The sequence below is a fragment of the Chanos chanos genome, chromosome 5 (assembly GCF_902362185.1).
Source record: "Chanos chanos chromosome 5, fChaCha1.1, whole genome shotgun sequence".
NCBI lineage: Eukaryota > Metazoa > Chordata > Actinopteri > Gonorynchiformes > Chanidae > Chanos > Chanos chanos.
The window spans coordinates 53,560,388-53,573,768 of NC_044499.1; the positions used below are offsets into that span (position 1 = coordinate 53,560,388).

Consider the following 13,381-nt stretch of genomic DNA (forward strand, 5'->3'; position numbering starts at 1 on the left):
CCACTCAGACCTGGCACCTCACTGAACCTGGATTGACATGCTATTTTACTGAATGGTCATATATGATTTTCTCATTTCTGTTTACAGGCTTTGCTACAGCCTGGCTGAATGAAGCTAAATGAAGCTTAATAAGCCCAGGAGTGGACCTTCCCTTTGGACATCTAAGTTCCTGCACTGATCGTGAAACAGCTGAAACGCCTGGACTTCTTGTCCCTCCTTTTCCCATCAATCATTAACTCCCAGCATCAGCTCTCATGCTCTTATCCAGTATCTGTGTGTCTGTGTGTGTTTCTTCAGACTGGAAGAGCTCACTGCATTCTGTGACATTTCCCAGGCACAGAGTGACAGCATGCCCTCATTCTGTAACCAATCAGTGAGAACATTAATGAAGCTTTCACTTTATACGAAGAACCGCATAAGATCAGATATCTCTGGATTTCAAACTCTCCCCTTCTGCAAGATGCAACTTTGGAGAGGAGGTGGCGATGGAATTTGTCCATGGTACACTGATATAAGGCTCTGTCAGTATCAAATCAGAGGATGAAGTTGTCAGATAGTATAAAATGTATATGCACCTGCCAAAAAAAGACCACCACTCACCTGTTTTCAAGAGAGGTATGAGGTACATTTCCATATATTGATGTATCCAGCAGTTCATAGACCTTATTATGTTTGCAGTAAATGTTTACTTTGGATCAGGATTTAGAAGTTAAAAACCATTTGTTTACTTTGTAGACTCGAACTAGGCATGTTTTTTGATATGTAATGGTGTCTTATTGTGATTTGTTTTATATGTATTTCAGATTTTCACACGACTAAAAAAGGGACCAAGTACTACCACAGTTGATGAAAACTGGGAGGACAAATAAGGAAACATTTATGTGAGCATGGCAGCACCTGGAACCTTAAAATTTAATCTGTAGCATTAATCTAGCTTTAATCTGCCCCCAGCCCAGCCTTAAAATGTAATCTCTTTAATCTCTCTGTTCCCATATAACTAATTTAGCTTCATTACTAGGATTTGAGGTTAAACAGTTAAAACGTAGACTAAAAGGTTAATTCATATAAATGTTAGACACTGCAAAACACAAACAAAAAAACAAACTAAAAACATAAACCAAAAACAAAACAATGATGTTTCATTAAGAATGTCTGCTACCCATATACATGCTACCCTATTATAAGTGTTCATTTAGAAGCCTGGATGTGTGTGTGTGTGTGAAAGAGAGAGACAGAGAAACAGAGGGAGAGAGAGAGAGAGAGAGAGAGAGATATTAATGAATCTTGGAATGGAAATTAAGTCAAAGAGTCAATGTGTTTTCAGCTCTGTCTGTTTTTTTATTCAAAGGAAAAAAAAAGAAAACAGATCACTTAACACAGGAGTGCAAAAACAGATCACTTAACACAGGAGTGCAAAAACACACTCTCGACAGATGAATGTGATCACAGAGAGATCACACTGTGGCACAGATGAATGTGATCACAGAGAGATCATACTGTAGCACAGATGAATGTGATCACAGAGAGATCATACTGTAGCACAGATGAATGTGATCACAGAGAGATCATACTGTAGCACAGATGAATGTGATCACAGAGAGATCATACTGTAGCACAGATGAATGTGATCACAGAGAGATCATACTGTAGCACAGATGAATGTGATCACAGAGAGATCATACTGTAGCACAGATGAATGTGATCACAGAGAGATCACACTGTGGCACTGGGTGGCCTTGTGAAACTGAAGAAACAATGCAATCAGAAAGTAAAAAAGTATAAACAAAAACAAAACATAGAAATATTGTAGTTAGAAATGTGTTCTGTTTAGTTTTTTAGGTAAATCAAATTGTGTCCAGTGGTAACAGGACTGCTTTGTTGCACAGTGGCTCAAAAAACATTACTCTCCTTTAATGTTCAGAATTTTCTGTAGGTAAACCTGTGTGTTTTAAACAATGTGACCAAGGCTGTTTGTGGGATTTACAGCTATCAAAAAACCAACAATTGGTCTCTCTAAAAAGATTGTCAAGGCAGGACATCACTTCTTCACCCCATTCAAACCCAATGCAGTTTCTGATCACACACACCTCCCTCACACGCGCCTCCCTCACACGCGCCTCCCTCACACACGCCTCCCTCACACGCGCCTCCCTCACACACGCCTCCCTCACACACGCCTCCCTCACACACGCCTCCCTCACACACGCCTCCCTCACACACGCCTCAAGATCCTTCATGTTTGAGGCTTCATCGCATACACTTCAACAACACTGTTCTCACTCTTGTTATTGACAGCAAGGGTCTTGTAGTTAAGCACATAGATAATCTGTCCTATCATGATACTCTAGTATATGAGTCAAACTCAGTGTTCACTCAGTCAAACACACTCTCTTCCTGCATAACTGTGAGAGTCACAAACAGAGCTGCTCCAATGCTCCCTGTCCTGCTTGGCAGTGCAGTAGCCATGTGCCGAACAGGAGAACAGCAAAAAGTCTATAAATACAGCCAAGTATAATAATGCTCCCTTTCAATCAGCTGCAATGAAGAACAGTTCCCAAACGTGTCTCTACCGAAGCTCAACACACCCGCACATCTCCCGTAAGGTTAAGGCACCGTTTTCTTCAGTCACTTGTGTGTCTCCTTTAGTTGACCTAACTGATGGGGTTTGAGTGGTGGAGGGTTACAGTGCCCCCTTGTGGTAGTGTCTCAGGTGTACTCAGACTTGCGAATGTAGTTGGAGGGGACGTAACCTCGACGACCTCCGGCCTCCCCCAGCCACCACTCTTGGTTTCCGTTCATGTCCTGGAACTCTAGGATCCTGACCCGCTGGTTGGCCATGATGCTGAGCTCATTAGCACAGCGTGCGTTGAATGAATACAGGGCGTAGTATATCTGAAACAAAGGAAAAAAGTCCCTCTTCTTCAGCAATTCAGGAGCTCATCAATGGGTATGTCTGTTTAACGTATTAATCAGCTCACTTCCTGCCCAATTTTTCATCAACTATGAGGTGAAAGGATGGGTGTTCGTGATGTGCCATGGTAAGTGAAAGAGGTCTGATTTTGACTGTATGTTCAAATGCATGTCGAATAGACTAGCTTTCTCAACACTTTTGCATATGCTGATTAAACTGATTATTAATCTGGTTCCTTTCTTTTCTCAAGCAACTGTTTTTCTCCATACTTTGCAATTTTTTTTCAATTTTGTATTTAAAAAGTTACCTCTCATACTCATATTCCCACATAAAGATTTTTGGAAGCACAGTTGTGGTTGAAATAGTTGTAGCATTGTGCTTTCTCATGTGTAATATTACCACACTCTCTGAATGTGACTCATATTTAGAAAAATTCATATAAAACTTCACAAATTTTACAAAAATCAGTCCCTCCAGGATTTCACGGGCCTTTTTTAGGATTGTCGCAGGCTTTTTTTAGGATTGTCGCGGGCTTTTTTTAGGATTGTCGCGTGCCTTTTTTGGGATTGTCGCGTGCCTTTTTTGGGATTGTCGCGTGCCTTTTTTGGGATTGTGGCGGGCCTTTTTTAGGATTGTGGCGGGCCTTTTTTAGGATTGTGGCGGGCCTTTTTTAGGATTGTGGCGGGCCTTTTTTAGGATTGTGGCGGGCCTTTTTTAGGATTGTGGCGGGGCCTAAAATGCCTGATTTTGCCACAGTTTTTTTTTAATTAAATTGCGGGAGCAAGTGAAAATTGCAAGTGAAAATTGCAAAAATAGTAGCGATTTTTTTTCTTTTGAATTATAATTGAATCTGTCACCAGAGTTTGCTCCCCTGAAGTAGGCTGCAACAGTGATACTTCCCGCTTGTAGCCACTGCTTATGTTTGGCCGTCTTTTGTGTCTGCATTTCGACCGTGCGCGACCAAGAATGTACTCCTGCAGTGTGTGCAGAACGCAGCATTTTCGTTCCCGGCTACTTCATGAAGACACGGGTGGCTTTCTGGAGGTCTTCAGAAAAGACTCACTTTCTCCTCTGCATGATGCCAACCGTTAGCGTACTGACAGATTCTGTCAGACAGAGCCACAAGCGTCATAGCAAAAACTTTGACACACATACAGACAAATCACTGCTGAATTCAAATAGGTGGCGCACTGTTGTTTGTGTTTTTTGATTGGGTTAGGTAATAAGGAGTGGGACAGAACATGATAAACGTCTATGTAAGTGCTGAAAACAAGTATAGTATTATAATTTGAATTGTGGTGAAAACCGGGACATTAGTGTTTTACAGATATTTGTCGGGACTCGGGCCACCCGGCTTAAAACCGGGACAATCCCTGACCCGGGGGCGTCTGGTTGCCGTACCTTTACTTATTTGTGTTGGTAAGTGTAAGACGTTCGTGACGCACCTGTCAGCATTTTCACAACATAAAACAAGTGAGTTTGGTGACGTATGGCTCAACGTTAGGGTTAGGGTTAGGCACTGCTATGGTTGGTGAAATTCACAGGAAAACTACTATGGTTGGTGAAATTCGCAGGAAAACTACTATGGTTGGTCAAATTTGCAGAAAAGTTGCGATGATTGGACAAAATTGCAAGGGCGCGCAGAATTCACGGGGATTGGTTTAATTTGCGTTAATTGGTTGTATTTGTGAAATCCTGGGGGGACTGAAAAATACTGGTGTATGTCTGATACCTGGTGGCCATCCAGATCTGTCTCACATTCTGTCTCATGTTCCGTCTCACGTTCTGTGTACTCCTCAGGAAGGTGGTGAGACCTCTGCAGTCCAGAAAATTGTTCATTCCATCTCTGCTGGGGGCCAGAGGCAGCATGTGAGTGGTTGAATTTCTGAGAGAACTCAAGTCTAGAATGCTTATGGGAGCCCCCTCTGGCAGAACAAGAATCCGTCTCAGAGGAGTCTGACAGATCCTTATGATTGTTTGGTGCGGAGTGGCCAGAGCTCATGGAGTCTCTGTGATTAGCTGGATTCTGGTGTGAAGGCTCTGGGTAGTCACTGTTATTGGTAGCATTCTGGTTTGCGGTGTCAGAAAGGTCTTTATGATTGAAAGAATTCTTGTGAGAAGAATCTGGAAGATTTTTCTGATTGGTGGAATTGTAGCTTGGCAAAGAGGCATCTCTGTGAAAATTTCTGCGGGAGGGGGCAGAGTCCTGAGGTGAACGTGATACTGAGCTGTTTGGGGGTGGGACTGGGTTGAAGCTCACAGTTGATGTCTCGTGGTTGAAGGTCAAAGTACTGCTGCTGTTCTGACGTGAGAACACAGGGGAGGAGCCACCGTAACCTGATTCATTGGATGACTGGCTCTCAATGGAGACATCTGATTGGCTCCTACGTGGATTGTAGGGCTTCAAAAAGGAGCTATACACAAAACCTTTTGTGACTGTAACGACAGGAAAAATGAAAACACCGTTCCAATAAACTACAGTATAAAAGGAATATAACTTCTTAAAAATGATAAAACCCATAAATATTCAGGAGGTTTCTGGTATTAACACTCACGTCCATTGTCGATAAGCCAGCGGTTCTGGCTACCCATCGGGTCCTGCTGTTTGATGACTCCTACGAGGTCCCCTTCTAGCAGTGAAACATCCAGGTCCTGAGCTGCATTAAAGTTTCGCTCAGCCTGGTAAAGCTTCTCAGGCCCGTACTGCACCAGCAGCCCAGCACGCTGTTCATCTGTCTGATTCACGCAGTTCGGCTACAGAGAAGGAGACAGAGTTAAAAGGATGCACGTACGCGGCTTGAAATTCATGCGAGTCTCCCTGTATAGAGACGGGAGGAGCAGACACTAAAATGTCAAAAAGAGAAGTGTGACTAACTGGGACTTGAATGTGTTTCTTGAGGGTCTGTTTCTCCAGGGTCTTCTTGTCAAAGGGCTTGCGCACGGTGGGCAGATTCTCCGGGAAAAAGCTAAAGCTCTGTAGGAGCTGCAGAACGCGGCTGTGCTCCTCCTGGAAGAGGGCCACCAGGTTTCCCTCAGTCTCACCAATCCCACGCTGTGAGACAGAGATGAGACAGCAGCTAAACGTAAACTACACCACTCTGACCACACTCTGAGAATATAAACTAAATACGTTCCTCAGAACTTTGAAAAAATTATAAGACACCAAAATCAAGTAAAAACGAACCATTAACTATTCGCAGTGCATTTTATGAGCTTTACTTTAACTCACTCTTCCATTATTCCCTCATCCTAACCCTACCATTCTCCCTCTCTCTCTTCACCTGTAATAGAGGTTTCAGCTCCCCTAAGGAGTGTCTGATGAAGTCTCTCTGAGCCTCGGCAAAACCCCTCACACAGCTCATGAACAGCTCCTCTGCCGAGCGGTGGAATTTGGGCAGTTCGTCCAGCAGCTGGGCGTTCAGAGCCTCATAGTTGTTGCGTGCTGTCTGAAGCTCCTCCTGCACACGTTTGTCCTTCAGCCGATCTGCACGCTCTTTGCAGTTGTCATAGTCCAGTAGCTTGTCAAAACGTTTCTGTATGAGCTTGTGTGGTCCAGTGAACATGGACAGCAGCTGATTCAGAGGAGTAATAACCAGAGCCTCTGTTCTCTCCTTCTGCTCAGATACAAAGACAGAGAAAGAAAATGCTGAAAGAGAGTGCTGTTACTACAATTCTCATTTTTCATGATAAATAAGAAATATGAATAAAATTAGACTAAAAAAACATATCAAAATAAAAAACGATATCCTCTGTGTCATATTATCGACAGGATCTTTTTAAGACAAATCATAATGTCTGACTGTCACAGTCAGAGCTGCTGTCTGTGGTCTGTCTGTCTGTGTGCACTCTGCGGCCTGTGGTCTGTCTGTCTGTGTGCACTCTGCGGCCTGTGGTCTGTCTGTGTGCTGTCTGCTGACTTTGCAGAAGTGTCTGGTTGTGCTGTGCTCTGTACTCACAAATTCAGTGAACTGTCTGTCACTGATACAGCGGTGTGCCCTCTGGAAGGCCTCTGGATCCAGGCACGACTGACGGTCGGAGTAAACATCACAGAAACTAATAGCGGCCAGAACCTTCACTGAGGCTGACTCCTATTGGAGAACAGATCTTTTAGTTACTACAGGGTGTGGCACTAATAAATTATAAACAAACTTATGATCTAAAGAAATCTATCTAATCTATTATGATCAACTGATGGAATAATTATACAAATGAATGAATGAGAGGGAGAGAAGATGCTCTAATAAGTGACAGAGGAAAGCTGACAGCTGACGCATGCTTTAGTGAAGAGAAAAGAACAGTTTATCATGACCATACCCGTATATGCTGTAGATACAGAGAGATGTCCCTGATAAACGACTTAATGAGTCGCTCCTGCAGTCGGAAACGTTTCTCTGCTTCGTCAAAAGCCTCGTCTTTGATCTGAGGAAAACGAGGTGGGTCAGCCCGACTAAACATCACAGAGCGTGGTGACAGTGACATCACAGAGTGTGGTGACAATGAAGAGTGTGGTGACAGTGACATCACAGAGCGTGGTGACAGTGACATCACAGAGTGTGGTGACAGTGACATCACAAAGTGTGGTGACAGTGACATCACTGAGTGTGGTGACAGTGACATCACTGAGTGTGGTGACAGTGACATCACTGAGTGTGGTGACAGTGACATCACTGAGTGTGGTGACAGTGACATCACAGAGTCTGGTGACAGTGACATCACTGAGTGTGGTGACAGTGTGACGATTCTTACTGTATCTGCATGACTGTACCTGGGGTGAGATCCCTGTGAGGTGTTTGAGATGGCTGCTCACTCTGTTTGACTTCTTGATGATGGAGTGCATACTCAACTTGGAGATTTTGTCAATCAACCTGTCCTCATCTCCTTTACGGTACTTCACCACTGCAGACAACAGAGGGCGCTCTCACATTAGCATGTGCACAAGTGGCTGATATTCATGGTATGACCTCCAACATTCTCAAACAAATCTAAAGGAATAGCTAACACACTGTAATATCAGCTGCCCCTATGCAGATGCACACAAGCATTCAGATGCACGCAAACACATATGCACACGCACCCAGGTCCTTCCTCCTCTTGTACTCATTAATATTGGCATTGATCTCTTTAACAGAGAGCACTGCCTCCATAAGCTCCTTCCTGTCATGGTGTGACTCCGGTGTAGCATTAAGCAGCTCCATCAGCAGAAGAGGGTAACGCATAACTCTCTGCACAGGCTTTATCAGAAAAGAACCAAGGTTTATGTAGTTGGTCTTCCCCCTGAGAGAGAGAGAGAGAGAGAGAGAGAGAGAGAGAGAGAGAGAGAGAGAGACAGAGACAGAGACTGAGTGGAGTACAATATTGCTCCTCTGTGTGACTGTCACTTGACAAACTCCCAGTCATTTTCTCTTTGATATTATTAAACCATACTCTCTGAAGTCACAGTCCAGGATCCTCTGAGAGTCCTTTGTTGAAAGGAAAAGGGAAAACACTCTAGCTTGTGTGAGAAAATGTGCCTGTGCACAGAGAGACAGATAAACATTTTAATAAAACAGTGAATGATCAGCAAACCCTCACTGCATCAGCTCAGTGCAGGCCAAGTTAGATCCCTGCTGTTGATTGCTGAAGAAAATACTTTTAAACAATACACATAAAATTTTGATTTGGTTTGGGTTAGTTAAAAGTTTCCCTCTTCACATATGGATAACAGATGTTGGGCATCTGCATTGAAAGACTATTCTTCCGTTACTCATTAAACTGATATTAAATAACTTGTTCCTCCATAAACTTGCTGTTCACCCCAAAACCCCAATACATTAATCAACTTACAGAAAATATGTTTGTGTCACAGTGAGTAACTAGTGCACACAAGCCAAATGTCCACTGAAGATCATATTCTGACTTGACACACCTTCTGTTTGCATTTGCTTGAGACAAAGCTTTGCACAAATCTGTCGAGACATCTTTGTAATTTTCAGTCAAGTCAGAGTATCATCCCGTGTGTAACAAGAGGGCAGCCACCACGACACAAAACAGACTCACACACAAACAGGTTCACACACCAAGCACCAGAGAACACAGAAGCCCTGTATGGCACAGGTGGACAGAGAGAAGTTAACTGGTTAATGAGCACCGAGCATGCAGTCAGGAGCCTCTCATGCAGATGCTTTGGGATTACTATACACTTACCACTCACGGTATATCGCTCTGTCAGGAGAGAGAGAGAGAGAGAGAGAGAGAGAGAGAGAGAGATGATTTGTGGTTAAATGGCCGTTCCTGATACTATGGGCACGGCCAACTCTCAGCTACCGCGGTCTTTCTAACATGTGGACACGCACGCATGCACGCACAAATATATCATGCATGATTGGCTACTGATTCAGAAAACTTCTATAAAAATCTTGGAGTCATACATTAGCTAACAGAGCAGAGGTGCACTCTTACAAAAACGAGAAAAATAGTTTTGCTACACAAAGTTACAAAAACAGCGCAGTTTCACAGTCTCATGAAACCTGGCAGCAATTCTGCACTGAGGCCCTGAGAGCCCTCCTCCTAACGGGAAAGATGAAACATCCATCGCCACGCAGCCCACATGGTGAACAAAACCTCCAGAGTGAGACAGAACCACGTCCCACACAAACACAGACACCCTGAACCATCCAACTGAAGTGTGACCGGGGATATGACACTTATACACTAAAGCAGCACTGCACTGGAGCCTTGAAACTACGCGTCTGAGTGAAGGTCTAGATGAGAACTGTGAGAAAACAAAAGAGAGAAAGGGAAAATATATCACTAGACTACACTGCACCGCACTCTCACTAGAAATCACCAGAACTGTGAATGCAGATGGGTTTAAATGAAATGCATCATTCCTAACCCATGAGACTGAAATGTGTCCGGGGTTGAATCGAGGTGTGGCACATTCCTCCCTGTCTGTTCAGAACTAATGGCCTTAACGCTCTCCGAGTCTGAAATCTAAAACCATCAAAACACAATACCTTACTGTACAAAACAGAAAAATCACGTATCACAACTCAATGGCATTTGCATAACAAAAAAAATCACTTCTTTCTGTTCTCAGAATTGATTGCGACAGACAGAATTCTGTGTGTTTCAATGTAAATTCTATTGACACAGTTCAGTAGAATCAGGGCTCCAGACTAACATTTCCCATGGTCGCACGTGATTTAGTCACCTCATGAATTTCACCATACCACTTTTTGCTCTGGGGGCATGGTCGTGAAAACAGCAAGCCTGTCACCTAGCTCAAACATTCAAGTGCTTAAATGAAGGTCCACAGTGGTCTATTTGCCCCAACCAGAGCCGTTGGGAGAGATTTTTTTACCGCTCTGGCCCTGACTAAGGTCACGTGTAACATGTAAACAACAACACATGTAGACACAAACGGTCGCCCATATATCGTTTAATCATACACGTTTTCATGCTACATGTAGCCTTTAGCCTCCGCCATCTTGGTCAGAATTTTCTTGTTACTCCCGCCTCTCAAGAGAACGTCGGGTACCAAACACATCACACGCTGAGCTGATTGGCAAATGAGAACCACACGACAGCCAAATGATCATCATGCACTCGCACGCATGTAACCACGTGAAATTTTAACACGCACACTCTCAAACTCTCTCTCAGTTTTGGTCACAGTCTGGAGCCCTGTGCAATGGACTCTGGTTCCAAATACCATGGATGCTTTTAGAAAGTCACTGTCCAATCTGTCAACAAAAACACACCTACACAAATATGGAAGAACACTGTAAAACAGGTTCTGCTGGTTAGATACACTGACGCAACTTAGGCTCCGTCACTGGCCCTTAAGCAATATCCTTTCATCAAAAGACAAATCGTGATATGTATTTCACTTGGTCCAACCCACACCAGAGTAATCTCAAAAAAAAAAAAGGGCGGATAATGAATGGACCACAGTCAGAGACATCTCTTCATTTATAACTACCAGTTCATACAGAGACATCTCTTCATTTATAACTACCAATTCATACAGAGACATCTCTTCATTTATAACTACCAGTTCATACAGAGACATCTCTTCATTTATAACTACCAGTTCATTTGTTATCACATCTCTGCTGTTATCATGCCGGACATGCTCTGCCAATCACACCGTGCTGCACATTAACCAGACGAGCAGGCCATGTGAGGTCAGCGCTTACCTAAGCTTTTCCAGGCACTCCAGTACATGTTTCTGGATAGTCGCATCCTTCTCGTAGGTTTCCAGCAAAGAGATGGCATCATCATGATTCTGGCAGTAGATCTTATAAACCTCCTCCAGCTCAGCTTTAAAGTCCACAAACACTTTACCTGATACACGCAAGAGAAACACAGCAAGTTGGGACATAATCTAATGCTTGTATCATCTTTCAACAAGTCGTCAAGCCCATGAAATGCAGAACTGGTTGCTGTGGCGTAAGAATGGAATGTGTGTTTGAGGAGGTTTTGCTGAGACACTGGACAGTGTATGAGAGGCACTGGACAGTGTATGAGAGGCAGCTAAATAGGAATAATGTTAAGCAGACAGTTCTGAGAGAACAACAGCTACCAAATTAGTAGACTGACCAACTGAGTCAGAGTCCTGTAGTGCTGTATACAGCCGATGGGAGAGGTCAATGACGGAGCTGATGTTGCCAAAGAGACCATCAAAGTCCACATTCTGGACCTTTAGAAACAGAGGAGTGACTTAATTATTCATGAAGATATTAAAATGAGAAGGCCACAGTGCACTCTATAAAGTGATATCATTCCAGACATAAAGGCCACACCTGTTTTCTCTGCAGTGGCTGGATGACCTCTTTGACACACATCTCCAGGTCTTTGATGTAGTCCCTCTCTGTCTGTAGAAGCTCCTCAATGACCTTTGACCTCTTCTCTAGCATTCTCCGCTCTGGGTCCTCAGAACCGGTGGCAGAAACTGGTGTCGGCTCCAAAGGCTTTGGTTGGGCAGACAGAAGAGTCATTTCTGAACAAAAACACAGGGAGAGAAACGGTCATTAACTCGGGGAAAACACCTAGAACGTGTAAAGGCCAAAATGAGACACAGCCATGCAAGGGAAGATACAGAACTGGAACAGAAAACAGTTTGATCCCCACAAATTGCGACGGCTTATTTATTAAAACCCAGAGAAAGACTTCTCCACTGTGATTTGACTGGCCAGTCTTTCTGTATGACTGGTCTAGTGTCAGAGATTGCAACTTATTTTACAGGTCAGTGTTTCTGACTGATCTAGGGTCAGAGACTTTGGATTTGTAGGAGGGGCTGTGTTCACACAGTGGTGGAGCTAAAAAAACTACAATATTACTTCAAGTTTTGTGTTCAGTACAAACAAATGTAACAGTGTTCTTTCCAACACACGCTCTCACACAGAGAGGGGCTGAACAAGGACTCAAACAGCAAACACAAATACAAGAGCCTGTCTATGAGTATACCCGTCAGACATCTGCACACGATTTGTTGTGAGCGTGTGTGTGCAAGAATTGCAGTAAAGATGTGACACTGCCCCCTGTGGACAGATTGAGAACTGTGGGTAGTTTGACAGTCATTCGTAGTGACCTCGTGCTGTGGGGTAAGTCTCTACATGTTGCTGATTCATTGAAAGAGCTGAAGCAGATTAGTGAGCTAACCAAACATGCCTTCACAGCACAGGACAGCTGACAGCTAAAATAATACCATCTCTCAGGAAAACACAAAAAGCACACATCAGGGCAGATACACACTAAATGTTACCTCATTCTGAACGTGCAGTAAAGCAATCATCTCCTGGTATATTAGAGTGAATGATCTTTTACACTGTTGTTCAGGTGGTTTGGTGGACCATGCTGGGTATTTAGATGGAGCAGGATGTCTGTCTGGCTGTGTGTACCTTGATGCATCTGAAGTTATGACACAATAAACTACATTAAACGCACTCCTAATAAGCCCCTATTTGAAACGTTTAGTCAGCTACTGTATGACAGGTCTTCATATTAAACAAAGCACACAGCAAAGCCTGCTAACGTCTGCCTATTCAAGGAAAAAGAGACATGGATTTCCTGTCAAACTACTGGGCAAAGTGGGAAAGTATCCTGTCAAACTACTGGGCAAAGTGGAAAAGCATTCTGTCAAATTACTGGGCAAAGTGGAAAAGCATTCTGTCAAATTACTGGGCAAAGTGGAAAAGCATTCTGTCACATTACTGGGCAAAGTGGAAAAGTATTCTGTCACATTACTGGGCAAAGTGGAAAAGTATTCTGTCACATTACTGGGCAAAGTGGAAAAGTATTCTCTGTCCAAGTGAACAGGGACATGAGGACCATACAGCACCGTTTCCCCCCCATTCTTCATCCATCACCCAGGCATATTCTGAATGCCCCACTTTCTCTCTCTCTCTCTCTCTCACACACACACACACACACACACACACCACCCTGTTCTGACCCATATTTTAACACATACTGTTTAAAAAAAAA

General features: G+C 43.5%; 1 protein-coding gene across 1 annotated transcript in view; it reads right to left on the reverse strand.

Moving 5' to 3' along the window:
• Positions 1–1,363: 1,363 nt before the first annotated feature.
• The window catches only part of dnmbp (dynamin binding protein), a 33,203-nt gene continuing 21,185 nt past the window's right edge, over positions 1,364–13,381 (reverse strand). Inside the window, exons 4-16 of the mRNA XM_030776043.1 lie at positions 11,698–11,894; positions 11,495–11,594; positions 11,092–11,239; positions 9,095–9,112; positions 7,986–8,185; positions 7,677–7,807; positions 7,226–7,330; positions 6,868–6,999; positions 6,193–6,525; positions 5,787–5,963; positions 5,467–5,665; positions 4,644–5,347; positions 1,364–2,892 (exon numbers count right to left, since the gene is read on the reverse strand). Of these exons, the coding sequence (XP_030631903.1) occupies positions 2,707–2,892; positions 4,644–5,347; positions 5,467–5,665; positions 5,787–5,963; positions 6,193–6,525; positions 6,868–6,999; positions 7,226–7,330; positions 7,677–7,807; positions 7,986–8,185; positions 9,095–9,112; positions 11,092–11,239; positions 11,495–11,594; positions 11,698–11,894 (2,630 nt within the window). The 3' untranslated portion in view covers positions 1,364–2,706. The remainder of the gene's footprint in view (positions 2,893–4,643; positions 5,348–5,466; positions 5,666–5,786; positions 5,964–6,192; positions 6,526–6,867; positions 7,000–7,225; positions 7,331–7,676; positions 7,808–7,985; positions 8,186–9,094; positions 9,113–11,091; positions 11,240–11,494; positions 11,595–11,697; positions 11,895–13,381) is intronic.